This window comes from Trifolium pratense, linkage group LG7 (assembly GCF_020283565.1).
Source record: "Trifolium pratense cultivar HEN17-A07 linkage group LG7, ARS_RC_1.1, whole genome shotgun sequence".
NCBI classification, from domain to species: domain Eukaryota; kingdom Viridiplantae; phylum Streptophyta; class Magnoliopsida; order Fabales; family Fabaceae; genus Trifolium; species Trifolium pratense.
This window is the reverse complement of record NC_060065.1, coordinates 18,397,491-18,418,964: the sequence shown is the minus strand read 5'-3', so window position 1 is coordinate 18,418,964 and position 21,474 is coordinate 18,397,491. Positions and strand designations below refer to the sequence as shown.

At 32.5% G+C, this 21,474-nt stretch overlaps 2 protein-coding genes across 2 annotated transcripts; one reads left to right on the top strand and one right to left on the bottom strand.

Annotated features, from left to right (window-relative positions):
• The first annotated feature begins 6,284 nt into the window (after positions 1-6,284).
• LOC123898376 (aspartyl protease AED3-like) lies at positions 6,285-10,448 on the top strand. Its single transcript, XM_045949312.1, has 3 exons — positions 6,285-6,804; positions 8,485-8,959; positions 9,808-10,448. The coding sequence occupies exons 1-3, from the start codon at positions 6,334-6,336 to the stop codon at positions 10,164-10,166; spliced, it is 1,305 nt and encodes a 434-aa protein (XP_045805268.1). The 5' UTR covers positions 6,285-6,333; the 3' UTR covers positions 10,167-10,448.
• A 2,700-nt stretch (positions 10,449-13,148) lies between these two features.
• On the bottom strand, positions 13,149-13,706 carry LOC123895994. The gene has a single exon (XM_045946454.1). The coding sequence runs from the start codon at positions 13,704-13,706 to the stop codon at positions 13,149-13,151; it is 558 nt and encodes a 185-aa protein (XP_045802410.1).
• Between the last annotated feature and the right edge of the window lie 7,768 nt (positions 13,707-21,474).

The following is a 21,474-nucleotide window of genomic DNA, read 5'->3' as shown; positions in this document are numbered from 1 at the left end:
AAGGTTTTTCTCTCCTTCAGACTAAGTCATCGTTGGGACCGAACTGATATTGATGTGATATTAGCCTACTTATCAATGTTTTTGAATTTTCAAATACATTCCAAAATTTGAGTGATATTGTCCGAGACAATTTTAAGAATCAAATTAAAATGATTGTTTAGTCATAATATAATGGACCAATACTTCAGTTAGTTGCTGAAATCATTCAGAGCTGAGCTTGACTGCACTATACTACACAGCTAGCCTTCATATCATAGAGGCTTGAATGTGACATGATATGAAAACACCAAAAGTACAATTTTTAGCTGTTTCCTCTTAATTTTCCATGCTGTTATATATAATTAATTAAAATTTTCAGATCAAGATCTCACTTCTAATATTAAAGCTATATATATAGTTTATAAAACAAACACATAAGATTAAGAAACAGATCTGCCAATGCTTCAAGATTGTCCACTAATTAGGTGTTTGTACGTGTGTATTTGTATTCTCTTAGTATTATTAATTCATATTATTAATATTAATATTATACTTACACAAGTCGGTTTTGGAACAAATTTAGATTGAAGACAAATGATTAAGTCCTGTTTTTAAAGGGTCCTACCTTGAAATAATAGTGCTGTTTTTGAGATTTTTTACCATTTTTTAATTAATGTAAAGCTATGATACATTGATAACTAAGAATCTTTGTACACTTTTCTAAATTAACCATAATCTTGGGCATAATAATTTTGGCACTAAGGACATGAGATTTGGTTTCATGTGGTTGTTCCCCCTATGCATCACTTTAAACCTATTTTGTTATTATTATAAAAATAAAAACCGTGTCTACAAATCTTAGCTCAACTGGCAGAAATGTCAAAATTGTTAATGTTGGACGTTAGGATTAAGGTTCGAACCGGTCACTTCGCTTTGTGTGTAAGTTTTCAATGACTTTTTCATTTTGTCTATAAAAAAATAAAAATAAAACAAAAACTGTAAAATAGTATATACTAAGACTTGTGATCTTACTTATTTAGTCGGTGAATAGATGATATTCTCACATCTTTCAGAATTCAGAGCACATATAGGTCAAAACTAGATTCAAGAAAGCCTAGCTAAGCCATTTGAAATAAAATTGACCTAATGTAAAATAATGTTATTGACCTTTTTTTCCAAGAAGACCATGACCATGATGGGGAAATGAATTCTCTTATACCAACTATTTTTAGAGAGAACTTTTTCAATAAAATATAAATTTTAATGGTTGGGATCAAAATATATGAAAAAATATGAGAGGAAAAAATTGAGAGGAATATTTTCGATAGTTGACTTATATTTTGAAATACAAAGGTTTATTTGATTTTTATTTTAATTAACTATTTTATTTCTTGAAAGTGAAAGTTCAAAATTGTAAGTGAAGCAGTCTAATAGGTGGTTCACGGCGGATTAATATATAAAAATTATTTAAAATTTTGTTGATGAATTAGAGTTCTACTTGTTTTATTAAGTGAGAAAATGACCTAATTATTAAAATAAAAATAGGGAAAATAGTATGAGTGCTCAATTCAGTTCATATTTTTTTATCTATCCATTTTGATCGAATTAGCACCGATTAGATCATTATCTCACTCATGAGAAAAAAGGGATCACTATGATCTTCTACCTCTAAGAGAAACAAATCTTTATAAAAATTGATTTACAATGTGATCCACGAAAAAATGCATTAATACACACACACACTAACACTCCCCCAAGTGACTAGGAGTTGGATTCCACTTAAGATATATTTTCTCTGTCCCTTCTTATAACCGCTCTTTTTATGATTGTAAAAATGTACTCATATAAAAGAACGGAAAGAAAAAGAAAAATGTAGATGTTAGAAGTTGAGTTTATAGCTTATCAAATCTTAGATAATGTTTATTGTTTGTGTGATTATTAAAAAAATAATGAAGCTTTTTTTTTTCGGGTTACCATTAATCAATAATCATCCATTATATTGGTACAACTGAATTTTTTCCATATGTATGAGTTAGAAATCGAACTCTTAACCACATACTTAAGGGAACTAAGACCCTTACTACTTTGATCGATTCATTGTTAATAAGGAAACTTCCTTATTATCAAGTTTGTAAAAAGTAAAAACTTAATAAAATAACCACCCATAATTTATTATGCATATATATGCATTTATTTATTTATTTATTTTTGAATGGCATTATGCATGTATATATAATTTCAACTATTGATTTGTATGGTCATTTGAGGATGCATACAAGTAAAATTCCATCTAAGAAAAGGTAGATCCAAGAAATCAATAAGAAGGACATAGCAATTCAGCTGAAATCACGGTCCTTGTTGGTTTGAAAGTTTGCCTTGTCTTGTTGCAAGAAATTTTACATCAAGTAATTACACAAAATCTAAATATCATATCAAATTATAACCTTTATTCCTAAGATTAATTAGGTCATCAATCCTAACTAAACCAATTTAAGAGGATCAGCTTCACCACTAATAAAAGTCACAATATGAGGAGAAAAAAATGATGAAGCATAAAGAAACTTTCTAATATTATATCAAAGGTAGTAATACTATAATAGTAAAAAAATGATACATTATGATTATGGACCTTCCATTACAATGAGGCGCGCATGATAACACTTTTTTTCCATATATGAAAACGCATAATAACACTTTAACCCATAAATTAGCTATGTTTATTCATTCTTATGTCATGTGTCATAATAACTTATATTTTGATATGGATATCATCATAATTGTGCTAATACCGACATAGATAATATATCCAAGGTGTAAGCCATCATATAATTGGATTGGGATTGTGTATACAAAGAGAGTGATTTGCACTCTCTGGTTAGCATATATGAATTCTCCGATTAAAATCATACTACATTTTAAATTTGAATTTTATGTTTGTGAATAACTAGTTTTTTTCTTTTTGTGTGAATGAGTATCATCTGCGTGCAACTGCAGACATTATTTCCTTAAGTTTTACGGGACTCGAGTGGATGATAACTTCTCTCTAAAAATTTTAACAGTGTTACATGTTCAAGTTAGAGATTAAACTTAGAACCTTGATTAAACTAAAAAAGACTCGTTCATCTCATCTAAATGTTCTTAAGTATCTAAATCCTATTTTAAAATTTGAACTGTTTGTTGAACTACATAAAAATACTATGCACTTAATCCAAATCCCACATCATTGAGTTTGAGACATGCATTCAAATATTCATGCCTTATAGTAGCCACAACTTTTATTTTATCTTGGTGCAAATTCAAGCAATATATAATCATTCTTACCCAAAAATAGATGTATGAAACAATTCTATATAATTGTAGCTTCCCAAAAAAGAAAACTTTTGGTCACACAAAAATGAGTGTTCAAATCATACTAATCTCCTTAACACTTCATGGCATCATACATTTTTTTTCTCTTATTTCTGTTTTTCCCTTAAATGTAGATATTACAAGTGTAAAAAAAAATCTAATGGGAAGCAATGTTTTGAAATAAGTATTTTTAAAAATCGGGTACAGTGGGTAGCTCAATTGGTTTGAACTAAGGATTTAAAGGAGTTGAAGAGTTAAAAGTCCAAATTTTAAAGGTCAAAAATATTAACATTATCTTCAATAGAGGCACTCAATAGAGGTAGTATATCTTCAACTCTTCTATTGAAGTAACTCGCCAAATTCTAACATATAATTGACCATACGAGAACACATACTTTGAAAAATATACAACGTTCTTGAGAATTGTTCTTGACTTTTACTAATAGTCATTCAAATGATATAGCCAATGGAAACGGTCTCCGCTGTAATTTCAAAAAAATTCTTGCATCAAAAGGTGTCAAAGATAAACTTGGTATAAAAAGTTTATCACGAATGTTACTTCCTGACATCACCTTTCCTTCAACAACATATTTCCTCATCTGTGTAATTATGAGTCTAAGTTTCATTGGAAAATATTCTTATAAGACTGGTCTATGTTTCTTAATAACATCACTGGTTCACTGACACGCCAACTTTTAATCTCAATTTGTGATTTGGAAGTTCTGACATTATTAATTATTAGAAAGGTTCTTGAGTTAAATATTACTCCATCCGTTCCTTTTTAAGTGTTCAAAAACGTCGGATTTAACGTTTCTATTTAACTGTTATTTGATGTTTTAAGGGTGCGATTTGTCAATTGTACCCTTTGTCAATTACTCTTATCTTTTTCAATAAAACTAATTAATGCTATATATTTGAAAAATTAAAGTTTTTTTTGGTACATAACATATTAAATTTTGTTTTTTCTGTACATAATATATTAAATTTGTTTGGAAAGAGAAAATGTGTGCAAAAACAAAAAAGAATTTATTGGTGGATTAAAATTAGGGTATAATAGGAAGATAAGGTGCAAAAATACACTTTCTTTATTTGGTGTTACTATTCTAAATGGACACTTCAAAATGAACGGAAGGAGTATAAGATAAACACTATAGAACAATTTCTTATTCTTAATTAAATTCAATATTTGATATATTTAGTACTCCATAATCAATGAAGAAATCAGCGTTAGTGTATGAATATGATGCAATGCTAATTTAACTTTTTATGATTAGTGTAATAATCCTTTAGTTTGCTTCCAACGCAACTAAAGTGATTATCTTTGTATTGTAAGGGTTGAATATCCCTTGTACTCCTTATAATTCAATTTTTACTTATGAAAAAATGTTAGTGTATGAATGAAACCATCCCAATATTTCTTTAGCACATAATGAGTAGAAATGTAGTAGAGTACAAAGTACAAACCATGGAATCCTTGCGATGCAATGTAATTACTGAAAATACTTGGATGAATCATATAGTAATCTAAAGAGGTACACCACAAAATAAGGTGAGAGATGAAAATGATTGAAAGTTAAAAGAAACTATACATAATTTATAGGCATTGTTTGAGGACAATCGAAGGGTGTTATTTCATTGAAGTTTAATGCAATCAAACTAATGCATATTATTAAGATTGAATGAAATAATTCAAATGTGTCTATTATGGCATTTCAATGGAAATGTACCTATGCTATTTGTAGCAAACAAATGCATTCATTATATTTATTTATGTATGTAGCAATTATGAAATTGAACCGAACAAACAAAATGTGAACCAAGCAAAAGGTGGTGGTAACCAAGTAAAATCAGTTTGTCAAAAAGAAAAGAAAAAAGAAGTAAAATAGCTAGTTATTAGAGTTAAAATTAAATTAGAACTAGGGTTAAATAATTTGGAGACCCAAGAGAATTTATATATAATAATCATAGATAAAATAGATTAAGGTGTTGTATCATGATGTTGTCAAATTTATTGTTTTTTAAAACATACACTCAACTAGATTATAGTGTAATCATTAATTATTAGTTGATCTAATGATGATTAACATTGAATTTGATAGGAGAATCACAATTCGATCTCCGCAACTGCGATTAGAATGAGATTGAAATCACTAATATCAGAGTTGACTCCCAAATTAGATTAGGTGATCCAATAGACCGAATACTGATGGTGAAAAAAAATAAAAAATTAGTGTAATCAAAATCCAACCATCAAAAGAGTTAAAAGCATATTGAACCAATTAATTTAGTCCGATTTTTAAACATTCCTTGATTGAAAGTAGAATATTTCTCCCCCATAAAAAAGTAGCCTAGAAACTACAGGATCAAATGGAGTACAGTATATTATCATGCACCCACTTCAATTTGTCACCCATTACATTACTACCTCTTGAGTGCCCCATACTCTGATAATAATACACCTCTTCAGCCATATCCCAATAAAATAACATTAAAATCTATTTTGATACTCATACTTTTTTTGCGGTCTAATGTATGTAGTTCATTAATAAACAATGCGTTGTGTTTATAAAAATGATTAGAGGAAGTAATACTTAATTTAGTCTTCATGAACACATTAATCTCTTTGTAAAATTAACATAAGGGCTAATTTGTCTTCTGTATAGAAATATGGGATTTTTTTTTTCAATGGCTAAATTAGGGTGAAAAATAATTATAAGTGACAAAAATGGATTTTTTTGTCAAGTAGTCTAGTGGCTTAGAAAAATCACCTTAAGGTGAATAAGTGGAGCGTCCGCAGTTCTAACCTCGACTGCTGCACATATAATGCAATATTCCTACCAACTGAGTTAAGCTTGTTGGGATGATAAAAATGGATCTTTATTTAAAAATAAATAATAAAAATCTTTGAACTCAAAATTAAATAAAATTCCCATAAGTTAACTTTTTTTACTTATATATAGCACCACTCACAACTCACTCCTATCACAAGGCACCATTATCTCAACAATGAAAATCCCAATTTTTCTAACACCTTTACTTCTCTGCCTCTTCATCTCCTTAGTCCAAGGACAAACCTCCAAATGTGACATCCAAGATCATGGTTCAACCCTCAAAGTATTCCATATCTTTAGCCAATGTTCTCCATTCAAACCATCAAAACCAATGTCATGGGAAGAAAGTGTCCTACAATTACAAGCTAAGGACCAAGCTAGAATGCAATACTTAACTAGTTTAGTTGCTAGAAAATCAGTTGTACCAATAGCCTCAGCTAGACAAATTATACAAAGTCCTACATACATTGTGAAGGGTAAAATTGGTACTCCACCTCAAACTTTGCTTTTGGCTTTGGATACTAGTAATGATGTTGCTTGGATTCCTTGTACTGGTTGTGTTGGTTGCTCAACTTCAAAACCTTTTGCTCCTATTAAGTCCACAAGTTTTAAGAATGTTGGATGTGGTTCTTCTCAGTGTAAACAGGTTAGTAATTAATTAACATAGTACTTAATTGACACTAGTGTTTTGTTTTGGAATATTTTTTGTATCTTTCTTTTAGTTCTTTTTACCTTTTTTTGACATTGACATTTTTATGGCATGTGGAATGTTTGGATATCATTATTTTTATTATATAATGATGTTTATTGTGTGTTTATATATATGATGAAATTAAAAAGTATAATGTTACTTAGAAAATTATTTAAAAGGTCCTTCTAATAATAAAGTGGGATTTTTAAGCCACTAAATTTAATCTGATGATGAGTGGTTTGGATAATATGTTAGATGAATATTTTAGATGTTCTTGATTCGATCTTCAGTTTTATTATAAACAAAAAGAAAGTGGGTTTTTTCTTCTCTTTTAAGTGTATATCTTTTTCTTTTATTTTTTTGTACAATGTTAGACAAGTTAAACATATGTTATTGGTACATTTTTTTTATTAAACATACTTGGTTGGGAGATAAGTAATATAGATCTGGCCAAATATTGTTCCAATAAGATTTAAATTGAATTCTCTCATCTTATAAAACTATACATTGATATTTAGAAGAACTCTTGAAAATATATATTTTTTATAACAAACTCTTGAACAAAATATTTGATAGGTTCAAAATCATCATAGTAGATAAATGAATCAAATTCTGAATGGTTTGGACTAAAGCTAGAATGCAACCGAAGTACAACTTAAATGCACTATTTTTCTTTAACAAACACATTACAATGGTCCTAATGACAATTCCTTAAGTATGGTCTTATTATATGTTTAAAAATAAAAGGTACGATCTTATAGATTCGACTTTTCTAAATTGAAAAAAATTTAGATCTCAACAAAAGTAGCCAACCAGATATAAGTTTTTTGGTTAAGACTATCATCAACAAAATGAATTGATATTTCATATCTATACACAAAACCTACACTATAGTATATTTTATTATAATCAATCGCCTTAAGGTGAAGGATCGACAAATTCAAATCATCGACATATACTCTTTCTATAACTAAGGATTCCATGTCTTTAAGAGAGAATGAAATATTATTTAGAGATGTCATATTATTACAATAAATCAAACTTAATTTACAAAATAATAGTATATAGAGTAAATACACATATTTGAATGACACAGGTGCGTTTGATCGACAAATTCGTATTTTTTATAATTGTACTGTGGACAAAAAGTTGTCTTGTGGTTTATTGAGGGACAAAAAATCTTGTTTTTGTCCTGTCTCTTGTTACCTAATTTGTCCAGCCCCATAATCAATTTCAAATCAAACAAGGTACAACAAAAATTGTCCAGTCGAATCCCCTGTTTTTTAGCCGATCAAACGCACCCTAAATTTTTAAGAGCAATGTGTGTCTCGTCATTAATTGTGTATCGAATTATTGATACACAATTCAGAAACTTATTCTTTATCAAAAAAATAATAATTGAGTTCCGTAAACTTAGTTAATTTGGTGGAATATCATCAAACTCCAAACACCCCATTTATTCACATAGAAGGTGAAAACTCATCCTATGGTCAGTATTGTTTACCTTTAGGAAAGGAAAAAAATATCACGAGATTTACAAAATATCAAAAGCTATTTATTACTTTTCCACTATTTTTTTCCACAAAATGATAAACGGTTCTTAAATCTCAAACATGTGAATCTTTTCATTTTCAGGTACCTAACCCCAGTTGCGGTGGAAGCGCGTGTGCATTCAACTTCACTTATGGTAGCTCCTCAGTGGCAGCAAGTGTGGTCCAAGACACACTTACCTTAGCTACTGACCCAATTCCATCCTACACTTTTGGTTGTGTTCAAAAACAAACTGGGCCTTCAGCACCTCAACAAGGTTTATTGGGCTTGGGTCGAGGCCCGTTGTCGCTCTTGGCCCAAACCCAAAACCTTTACAAATCAACCTTCTCTTATTGTTTGCCTAGCTTTAAATCATCCAACTTTAGTGGGTCATTGAGACTTGGGCCTGTGGCCCAGCCCAAGAGGATTAAGTATACACCGCTTCTTAGAAACCCTAGAAGATCATCGCTCTATTATGTTAACTTGGTTGCTATTAAAGTTGGCCGGAAAATTGTCGATATCCCTCCGGCGGCATTGGCCTTCAACCCAACCACTGGTGCTGGAACCATTTTCGATTCTGGTAATGTTTCAATTAACACTTCTATTTGTTGAAAAATGCATCCTAGTATAGTTTTACAAAGCACAATCATAAATTTATTATTTTCATTTTTTTTATAAATATTTACTATTATTTTTTGAAGTAAAATATTTACTGTTATTATTATTTTTCAGCTTTGGAGATGCATATTAAATAATTAAATTTCAAATACTAACATTTTAACTATGATTATTTTTAGAAAATTAATTAATAGCTCCTTATTAGTATAGGGATTAACTTTCAAATATTTCTCATTGTCAATGTCAAAAATATAATTAAATAACAATACATGTTAGGTCACTATAATTTTCTTTTTTTATACTATTATTCTTGACCAACAAAGGATGGTAGATACATTAATTTTTCCCAGGTTTTATGTTTTTTGTATTTTCTTTCTAATAATTTATACTAGTATTTATATACCTTCAAAATTCAAAACATGGGGCGCAATATTGACTGAGTAGTCATATTATGTTCACATTCTCAAAAAACAAAGTAAAGTGGGTTTCATGTTCTTATGTATGATGACAAAATTAAGGTCAAGTTGTGACAAAAATATTTGTCAAAATCTTACACGTGACTGGACCATTTATGACTTGTATTCATGCTTCACATGTCTTGTACAAAAAGCACCATTTTGAGATCGAGGTTAGGTCCAAAGTACAATTATAATTATAATCACCGCACATCCATTTTTCATTAAAAAAGATAGAAGAATGATGTCCTTGAAAATAAATTGACAAAGTTGAAACAAAAATACATTAATATTAGCGCAATAATAATTTCACTAGAACTTTTTTTAATCAGATTTTGTTGTTGAATTCTACCAGGTACGGTATTCACTCGCCTAGTTGAACCAGTATACACTGCCGTAAGAAATGAATTTCGTCGACGAGTGGGCCCAAAACTCGTTGTGACAACCCTAGGTGGGTTCGACACATGCTACAACGTCCCAATAGTTGTACCAAATATAACATTCATGTTTTCGGGCATGAATGTAACACTACCACAGGACAACATCCTCATACACAGCACCGCCGGTAGCACCACATGTTTAGCCATGGCGGCGGCTCCAGACAATGTGAACTCGGTGTTGAACGTGATAGCCAACTTGCAACAACAAAACCACCGTGTGTTATTTGATGTGCCTAACTCAAGACTTGGTGTTGCTCGTGAGATTTGCACCTAATAAGTGGTTTTTCTTCAAGATCAATTTTCGTCACGTTTAGGAATAATAATATAATAATCTTGTCATATTTGGATTGTGAGTTAATTATTTGAGAAATTGGTATTTTATCTCTATCTTCATGTGAAATTTGGGTTTGGACATTGCTAAGAGTTTATTGCTAACTATATAATGGAAGGAATTATTAAATGTAAGATTTAAAGTTTGAATCAAGTATTTATATTGTAGCTTTTTTTCAGTGAAGAATAAATATTTTGCTTTGTAGTGGTATGCGCCACGGACATATATCCCTTAGTTAAGCTGTTTTATTGAACATGATTTTTTATTTATTTTTTTGGTAGGATGAACATGATTATTTTATTTTTTTTTAAAAAAAATGAACACGATTATTGCATTTACTAGAATTTAATATTTTTTTAGAGTACCAGATTTTACAAGTTCACGGTTAAGGTTAAAGTTATTCGGGTAAAAAAATATAGTATTTCCTTTCATAAACAATTAAGTTAGTCATTTTTAACTAATTTTGTTGACGTGACACTTTTAATTACAAACAGTGTTTTAAAAACCGGACCGGATCGGCCGGTTGAATCGGTCGAACCGAAAACCGGAGGGTGTCCGGTCTGGTTCATACGTTAGATCGGACAAGCTATTGGACCGGTGGGAACCGGAAAAAACCGGAAAAACCGGCTATTTTTCCGAACCGCCGGTTTGATTACACTTTTTTTTTTTCGCCCAAAATGTTTTCTTCTTCCATCTTTGTTCTGTTTTGTTTCTTGGTTTCTATTCTGTTTCTGTTGGTTTAAAATGATGTGTTTTTTATGGTGTTGTGGTGGTATTTGGGAGAAAATAGTGATTTTTGTGAGGAAGATGAAGATTGTTCAGGGAAGAAGAGTTATCAAAAAAAAAAAATCACATGAAATTGAGGGGTTGAACTGTTGAAGTAAAAGATGAAACAGAGAAGAATTTGAACAATGAGTTTTCCTTTTTTATTTCACTGAGTAGGAAGTTAAAAAAGATGGAATACAGTACATTGAATATAAACATAGAAAAAAGAAGAGACCACTCATCTCCTAAGTTCTAACCCTAGCCGTCACCTTTTTTCTTCTTCTTAGTTTATCAAAGAGGGGTGATTTCAGGTCAAATCTTGACCTAAAATCACCCCTCCAAATTGTTTTTTCTTTCTCGTTATTAAATAAGTGTGATTTTTCACATATTTGTTTGGTTTTGTGCTATTTGTTATCCCGTCCTTGTACGGTGTATTCTGTTGTGTCGTCTCTGTGCGGTGTATTTTGTTTTCCCGTCTTTGTGCGGTGTTCATTTGTTTCAGGTTGAAGGATTAGATCCGATCAAGTACAAATCTATCAAATGTCGACTTTTGTGTCATCAACGCTGCAGATCTGGAGGCATGGACATTCCAGACACTTCAATATAGTCATATATGTAGGCTTATGTAATTTGCCGTTTTATGCTATTAACATGGATGTTGTGAGTTTGTTTGCAGATTCATCCTTTTTGTTTTTAGCAAATTTGAATTTGTATTACATCGATGTACTCTATCAGTTTGAATGAATGAATATCCTTTATTTTTAATAAAAAAAAAAAGAAGAGACCATTATTGAAGGCAAAGAATGAAAGAAAAAGAGGTTGCATTGGGAAGGACACAAATATTTTGGTGTGAAGTAAAAATAACATCGTGAAAGATGAAAAAATTGAGTGCTATTTTTTAGTAAAAGCAGTTAATAAAAGCCTTGAAAATAGGATAAGTTTAACACTACATTAATACTATTTTTTTTTTTATGTTGTGGTTTATTGAGTTTTATAGAAATTAAATATAAATTACAATAATAATAAAATAAAAAAGAAAAAGAAGGGGTGGGGGACACTTTGCTGTTGTTGTTGTTTGTTTTTTATATTTATTTATAATAATAATAATAATAATAATAATAATAATAATAATAGTGGTAGGTAGTAATTAAAAATGGCATAAAAATAAAAAGGGAATAATAATAATTATGATAATTAATGGATGGAATATAAAAAAGGAAATAAAATGGGATAAATATGGTAAACAAATACAAAAACAAAAATAATAATAAAGAAAAACAAATGGTAAAAGAAAAGATTTTTGTCAGTTGGGCTGGGACTTATTACTAATTTTAATGTGACATTACGAGTTTATGAAATTTTCATATTTTTTATGATTTTTTTTACCTATATACCGGTTCAATAACTATATAGCGACCGGTTTATTCCACCAGTTTAATCCGATTTAATCCGATTTATCATGCGGTTCGACCAATAACTTAGTGGTTCGACCAATAAACCAATGAACCAGTACCTTCGCCGGTTCGATGTCCGGTCCGGTTTTTAAAACACTGATTACAAAGGTCTCTCAGATTATTTTTCAAATATATTTGCATTTGGTATCATTGAAATTCAAATGATAAGATATCTTTAGAGAGAAGTCAAGCTGTGAGAGATAGAGGTGAGAGAAAATTAGAGTGTGGCAACCTTAAAGCATTATTATCCCAAAACTCAATATGAGTTCTTTAAGTGGGTCATATTTCATTCTTTATACTGTCTCCGGTTCTTATTATAAAGAACACTTTGAAAAAATCACATAGACCAATGAAGCACATTTAACATAGTTATTTTCATTTAATACTCTTATAAATTTTAATTTATTCCATGTATACCCTTATTTAATTACTCTTTATTCAACTAACTTACTTATTTTTAAATTCTCTCTCATAATAAATAAGGGCATAAGTGAAATTGAACATTTAAAACATTTGAAAATTGGTCAAAGTTTCTTATAAAAAGGACCAAATTTTTTGCCCTAAGTGTTCCTTATAAAAAGGACCGGAGCGAGTATTATTTTACACTTTTCAATTATTTAAGCAACTCAACAAAAACTCTTAAATGGGTCCCATTGGGTCTCACATGTTTTACTCATTTATATTTTGTGCCATTGACCTTTTAGTGTCATTGGATTTTTTCTATATACTTTTTGTCGCGATACTTGTTATAAGCTTCACCAATCATCTTCCAAAAACTTTCTCCTTTTTGATCAATCCCAATAATTGCATTCTTTGAACTGTTGAGCCATGATTGAATGAGAACTTCATCTTCCTTTGGTTGGAATCTTGTTTTTGGCGTCTTAACAACCGTTGATCCAACTTCTTCACCGAGGTTAATAGTTTCCAACCCACCTTGAGTGCAAAAATGTGATGTTTCAGGCATTTGATCATTTGATTGCATGCCACTACTACTCATTTGAATCCCATGAAGCATAGTGGGGTTAGTTAATTGATATGGATAATTTCCAAAGTGTCGGTTAATTTGTAGATTTGGAATAAAAGAAGAATTTTGAAAATTCGGGTTAAAAGTTGGATTTGGGTTAAAAGGTGCATTTCCAAAGTATGAGTTTTGTTGATTTGAGATATGAGAAGAATTGTCACTATTTTGTAGATTTGAAATATGAGAAGAATTGCCACTATTTTGTATATAATTTGACCAAGAGTTATGGTGATTGGGGTTCATTGTCAAATTAAATGTGAAAAAAATAATTTAAAAGAGATAGAATAAATAATTAAGGCTAGATGTGAATGAAAAAAATAATGAAGTGAGATATCTATTTATACCAAACGAGTTGAGATCAGCTCCATTTGTATATTCTCCTTTTCCTCCATTAGTTGCCTAGATCTGTGACATGTGGCACAAAGAAAATCAAACGGTTCAGCAATTAATATGTTTTTTTAATTAGAAAACAGAAGAAAATATTTTTCTCTCTCAATGATTCCGTTCTCTCTCTTTTCGATCTGCAATCTTCCACTATTCTCTCTCTTTTCCATCTGCAATTTTTCGATCCACACTTAAGAAAATCTAGACGACATAGCATGAAGAAATTTCAACAACATTAAAAATTTGCAGCAAGAGAGCAAGAAAAAGACACAGTTACTACGCCGCCGACTTTTACTTCGATTTGTTCGCCGCCAAAGTTTTGATACCACATGGTTTGCTCGTTGTTCCTCTTCGTCGCACGATGCAGCGCTCACTCTTTCTCTCCATCGCAGCTCGCCGTCATTTTCACCATTATTACCAACTTTAGTTTTAGGACAAACGAGTGCCATGAGCGATTAGGTTTCAACTTTAGGATCGTTTTGTTGTAATAATCAATTGTAGCTGTAATTTTAACTTTCAATTTTAGACTGTAATTTTAGCTTTCAATTTTAGCTTGTAATATTTCTCTTTTGGTTATGTTGAAGATTCTGCATTTTTTTATGCAGAAAAAAAATATTGTACCACTACATTGTTATAATAAAGAAAAATTAACAATTGTTATTTTTACAGTACTTCTGCTTTTGGTTTTGATGGCTTTGTACTATGTGTTGATGGCTTTGTGTTGATGGTGTTTTAGCATATCTTATTCTGGATAAGTGTCCTTCTTTCATTTATATATAATTTTAGCAAATTTAAAAAAAAAAATGGTACTGTCTTCCAACAAAAACTCAGTTGAGACAGCACTATGTACAATGTCCTTTAGTCTGCGAGTTGTGTAGCAGAGAAAGTGAGGATACTTGGCACATGCTTTTCGATTGTGAGATGAGTCGAAATTGCCGGCAGGATTACAGGTTGTTATCACACTTCGGTTGTTATCAAAAGTTTAAAAATAATATACTAGATGATGTACAGGAACACAGTATCATACAAGAATTGATACAAGTTGTATTGAATTGTAGTCACTATAAAGCTATTAAGTGTCTAGCTATTGGTTTGCGAAGGGCTGCTGCATATGAGGTTTTGGCCTGGGACAGAGCTTTGTGCGCAAAACTCGGCATTACTTAGTAACAACATTATAAAGTAACAAAAATCTGCATTATAAAGTAACACAAATCTGCTACAAAATCTGGATTATAAAGTAACAAAAGTCTGCATTATAAAGTAACACAAATCTGCTACAAAATCTGGATTATAAAGTAATAAAAATCAGCTGCATCAAAAGCCATACAAAATAAGTCTAAAAGAAATTGCGAAGTCCTAATGTGTCAACTAGACTTGATTGTGTCAACATGCCTTGAAATCCCAATGTGTCAGAGTCAAACTTCATTTCCAAGTGTGGTTCGCTATCGACAATACTGTCTTGTCCAGGTTGCACATTTTGTTCATGGATATTGTTCACCCATTTATCGACACAATCGACTACCGGAATTGATGATGAATTCATGTTATCTGTAAAAGTATAGTCTTCTTCGTGTTAGTATATAGCAGAAACCAATATTATAGTGAAACCAATATTTTAAACATGTACATCTTAATAACATATTATACCAACATTTGTAAACATATTATTAACATTTTAACTAAGAATGTGAAGAAGAACAAAATATTATAGTGAAACTAATGTATCAAATTATTATAGTGAAACTAATGTATCAAATTATTAACATTTTAATGTATCAAATCACTAATGTATCAAATCACCATTTACCGTAACACTGATTGTGAAAATGACTGCGACGACGGCGAAACGGATAGAGAGGGTGACAGCGAGCGGTGCTGGTACCGATAATTTCACGATTCTTTGGTAATCTCCTGGTGATCTAACCTGTTGATCAGAAAGGTTGAGGCCGGTCCGTTGAGCAAGCTTCCACACCGAAGGGGGGGTTTGTACCTGCAGGTGCTCCGATGCCTAAGTCAGCAAAGAGAACAAGGGATATACAAGAGAAGAGAGAGAAAGTAAGGTATAGAATGATTCAGAATACCTGGCTCTCCTGTCTAGGAGAACTTATATAGTGCCCCCAGCGCTGGGCCAAAGGTTGGTCTATTGGGCCGGGATAACCGGCCCAATAGACTCAACTGCCAAGATAGTCCCTGTATCGTAGGGGAAGGCCGTTATTTGCCTCTATCTTGGTTGGAGCCGTTCCGCTATTCGCGGGTAAGGGATAAGCTCCGTGACAGCTGTGGCTGGATAAAGGAGCACGTGCTAAACGTGCTGCTTAGCTGTTAAGCTACGGTGGAATGGATCAACATGCGTGGATATCTGAGCACGTGTTTTGTAACACCCAAACCCATTATTTATATATTTCTACCTTAGTAAAATCTTTTTCAAAATACGCAACGGAAAATCACATTTAATTTATTGAATGTCGGTTCGAGTATTACACTCCTCTACCAAAATAATACTAATGTAGTTAATTAGTAAAAATACTTGTTTATACAAATGTTAAATCAACTAATGTATTTATTAGCTATACAAAACAACCTAGATAAGGAGACTCTATATACATATAAAACCCCTTTTCCCGTGTCACAATCAGAGCAGAGCTTCACCGACGACTCGACATCGAATACCACAAAACCTGTAAATCTGGACCCCCAACGGTCCAGCACATAACACATAAAAGAGAGTTAGATAACATACTCAAAATATACAAGTGTAAGTAAAGGGTACTTAAACACTTCTTCATAAAACATGCATAATCATACATTATACATATACATCACTATCATTCATGCATATTCATATATCATGCATATACTTCATTTATCACCTAATCAATCATTCACATAATACATCAAACATATAGTTTCACGTCGTCTCGGACAATACCAAAACATCAACAAATACATTGTTCAGATTATGGTCATGACGGACCCTGCGTTGTTCATTTTATAGTCATGACGGACTCTGCTCCTCACATACGGATTAACAATCAACATTTACCAAGTATGTGTCAAACATCATTTATTATAAAATGCACACATAATCCCTAATGCAATCTAATGCTTCACATTCATGTTATGTCCTCTAGACACCTCTAATGCATGTGGTACCATCGTCTTTATCAGAGTATTTCACCTCCGATATCCGTCTTTATCAAACAAATATAGTTCGATATCCTTCTTTATTGGACAAGCCAATATCCCTAAATATTCATGATGCATGCACTCAAAACTCATGAATATATTCATCAACAATTTTGGCATATAGCCCGTCAACAATAACGTGGAACACTATCCAACGTCCGTCTTTATTAAGATAATCAATACCTTAATATCCGTCTTTATTAGAATAACATAATTCTAATATCCTTCTTTATTAAGTTGATTAACACCTTAATATACTTCATTTATACTTCATACATGATTAACAATCAATTAACGATTAGCAATGAGCATTATAAGCATCAACATGCATCAACAATCATGTAAGAATAAGACACTGATTTGAAACTACATGCAAAGGAAGATAGCAGATGAAAATTTGTGAAATCTGCAACATTTTCGCCTGAGGCGAAACATTTTCGCCTGGGGCGAAATAACTGCAGAATGAACTGGTTGCTCACTGATCACATTTTCGCCTGGGGCGAAACATTTTCGCCTGGGGCGAAATATTTTCGCCTGAGGCGAAACATTTTCGCCTGGGGCGAAACTCTGGCGTTTTCTACACCAAATCACCCAAAAATCCCATTTTTCATGTTATAAATCCCAAAAGAGTTTGTATTCAAGCATAACAAACATGGATAAACACAAAATGACAGTTCATTTCTCAGATCTACATCATAAACATCGAAAAAGTAAAGATTGAACACTTTTTCATCAAACTCTCAAGAACACAAAGTTCTTGAGTTTAATCTTTCATAAACTCGTTTTTTACCCATTAAATCCTTTCATTAATCATGTTAAAAGCATGTTAAACATAATGAGAACCTTAGGAACGATTTCCATCAAGAAAATCCATTCCAAGCTAAAACGAAAATGGGGTGGAGGAAGTTCGGGTGAGGAGAAATCGACATTCTCCCCTTCCTCGAGTCACCCACGAATATGAAATCTACTCTCTTACCTTGGATCGACGAACTCACGAAGATTGCTCCTCGAATCCCTTCTCCAAGCTCTTGCTCTAGCTCCATGCTCTCCCTTCTCTCTTCATTCTCCCAAAAACAAGAAAATGAAACTTTCTCTCTCTAATGGGCTATAAGTAGCGCCCCCCACTCATGAGACAAGGCCCATTGGGCCTCAAGCCCACTAACTTGGCCCAACTCGCGTTAACTCTCACTAACTCGCGCGTTAACTAAAACTCTCGATAAATAACTTAAAGTTACTATCTTAATTAAAATGACACGTTAAATAAAATATTTTAACACATAAAAATGATAATATGAAAATTGGGTCGTTACAACTCTCCCCCACTTAAAAGATTTTCGCCCTCGAAAATTATGCTACTAAAACAACTCCGGATAACTCCTGTATCCGACTCTCCAACGAAACGCTCAAAACACTACACACTACTAAGTTTGACAAAATTAGTTTATCCCATCCAACACAATTTTTGTCCATTTATCAACAAGAGATCAAGGACGGCCAGTTCCTCAATTTGTCGATAGATAGTCAACAATCATGATATCGGCATAAACCATTCTTATCAAACCGCTAAAACGTCAACTTCGCACGAAACATCCATAGATTCACATTCTACGACCTCACAACGTTACCCTAAAACTGGTACAACCAATTGAACACACTCCGAAAGGTACTCCCGTGGAATACTCCACAACTCCACAAATCCTATAAGTCTCTGATTCCCTCATGAATCACTTAACCGTGGTACACCACTTATTCATATTCGAATTTTATTCCAACTTATCACTCGATAACCAACAATCACTTGATGACCAACATTCTCAAATCTTCCTCGACACATCCTAGAAATTATCGTTTCTAACCATCAAATTCCTTTTCTCACATACCTCCAATCATTGAGTCGAGTCTCAATACGACTATTCTGTTCCCAAGTAATCTTTCAACCAACATTTGCATTCCTTAACGCAACCATTTCCTAATACCACTCCTCATTAATTCCTTAGTAATTCGCTACTTCAAAAATTAGACCACTGCCTAAAATTGGTTCTCCAAACAATCATAACTTCTATCTCATTAGTTTCAAACGACATCTTCAATTCGCCCACAATCCATCTATCCATGTTCCCCATCATCTTGCATTGCAACAAGCATACTCTTCTCCTCTGTTTCTTCACCCGTCGGTTCTTATTCAATTCTAACCTCTACTAATCATCATCTCTCTATGGATAGCTATCTTTAAACTTCTCCTTAGTACATTCGATACCAAAATCAAACTCTTGAATTTAATCCACAAGCTCCAAATGTTCGCCATACGATCTAACTCTATCCATTAAATTCTAATCAACCTTTGACTTAGTATTCTTACTCATGACTCCTTGTCTAATCCCAATATGACATCTCTAGAAAATTTCTAAAATCCTCGTCCAAAATACATTTTAAGTTATACACCAAGTCACTACCGTTCCATCATCCATGATGAGACAATCTAAAATCCTTTACTTCATTGTCACCGATTACGACCATACTACATCAACATCCACGATGCATCTAACAATACTAGTCTCCACCGACTTTCCTATTCCATAAATCCAAATTTCCTAGTAAATAGTTACTCACTCTTAACTTGTGGGCACTACAAAATGCTCTCCGACACTTACCTTAGGCATCGCCTTCAACTCCTTACTATATGTGCCCAAACACCATATCTACTCACATGTGCGGTAATCCTTTTCGCAAACTCTCCTCTAACACAAGTCACTTCCAACATGACCTCGTATTACTCATTCTCTACACGTTCTTCAACGGCTAACTTTCTTATTCTTCATCATTCAAAAATGATACCTCTCTTTTAGCTTCATCTCCACTTCTAGGATCTCATTCAACTTCGACACAAATTGCCCTGTCATTATCCAAATCCAATTACCCTTTCTTCGGCAAGCCTCTCACAAAATCTTTCGAATTGTTATCCTACTTCCACCTTCGAATAAACTCGACTACTCATACAATCCTCACTTCCAACGATTCAACAAACATACCAATCCTATTATGATATTTCTCAATTCCATTCTTATTTACTTTAAAACCTACTTCCCTTCATCGATTAATTAACACCAACGGTTCACTAATCTTCACATCTCTTTCTCTAAGCTTCTCAGATCTCTTCCGAAAGTCACTCCACACACTAGACTTAGAACTCCAAATTGTTCAACCAATTCAACCTACTACCATATGCACGACTCATGTAAAACTTCTTACTCAAGCATCTGCTACAACATCCGATCCACTTGGATGACAACTTACTTCAAAATCATCACCTCCTCAAGAATCTTAATCACTCCCTCTTCTTCATATTCGACTCATTTCGATCAAACAAATACTTCAACTTTGGTCCACAAAACACGCCTCCATACTCTTCATCTCACTTAACCAATCTCACTAACTCGGTCCGACAACTTCTCTTCTAGTAGTTTCTCACAACTTGTTGCGCCCATTCATTCCACTTCGAACAACGTCGCCAATTCCTGAATATTCCGCTTCAAGAACATCTCTACTCATCTCATCTTCTCACGATCGAAACATCTCGGAGGGATATAACCTTCTCCCCCACTTATCTCAGACCCACCTACACTCTTCCACTAGAACTTCTGGTGCTCACACCTAACGGTTCTATCGTCTCTAAACATATTCTTCCTAAGAAGAAACTAGTATCGACATCGTTTATACGCATGTCGCATACAGGGGACAAAACCTAACCCACGATACCTAAACACTAACACAAATTCATGCAAGCATTCAAGTAACCTATACTTCCCTCACTTCTCAAAGTTAGGAAATCAAAACAACACAAGAAAAATGAACATTGCATAGCAATAATTCATACTCACATTCAATCAACTCAGAACAAGACGTCAACAAAATAAATTTCTTGTCTGGCTCCCTCGCTTAGCAAAAGCTAGCGAGCTCCCGGCGAGACAAGTCAAAAACATTCACAGGATTTAGCAAGACTTAGCGAGGTTCATTCTTCGCCTAGCGAGCACATCAAAAAAATCAGGGTGCTCTGCTACGGTTTTGAACTTACGCCCACTAGAATCTCGTTTTCTCGACTCACCGATCCACAAAATTCAAGACTTCAAGCATATAACATCATTATAGACTTGAAAGTACAATTAAAATCATGCATCCACAAACACAACATAGAATTATGAGATCTTTATATTTTTACTCATAAAACGCATGACAATTCGAGTTCCTAGTAATCATCTAGCACATGTTATAAACAAACATATAACAACACACACTAGGATTCACTAACATCCTACTCTTCTCACTTTCATGAAAAAAAAATTAGTTTTCACTTAAAAGAAAATAATTTTATATTTTCACCAAAATCTTCATCATCAAGAAATAATATTAGTTTTTCTTTTAAAATTATTTCAAATCATTACCA

What these genes read in the sequence shown, in the direction of transcription:
- LOC123898376 (XM_045949312.1), top strand. Translation starts at nt 6,334, where the DNA reads ATGAAAATCCCAATTTTTCTAACACCTTTACTTCTCTGCCTCTTCATC. An exon ending in GTTCTTCTCAGTGTAAACAG is followed by an intron (nt 6,805 to 8,484) that starts GTTAGTAATTAA and finishes TTTCATTTTCAG; the next exon opens with GTACCTAACCCCAGTTGCGG. An exon ending in TGGAACCATTTTCGATTCTG is followed by an intron (nt 8,960 to 9,807) that starts GTAATGTTTCAA and finishes GAATTCTACCAG; the next exon opens with GTACGGTATTCACTCGCCTA.
- LOC123895994 (XM_045946454.1), bottom strand. Translation starts at nt 13,706, where the DNA reads ATGAACCCCAATCACCATAACTCTTGGTCAAATTATATACAAAATAGT.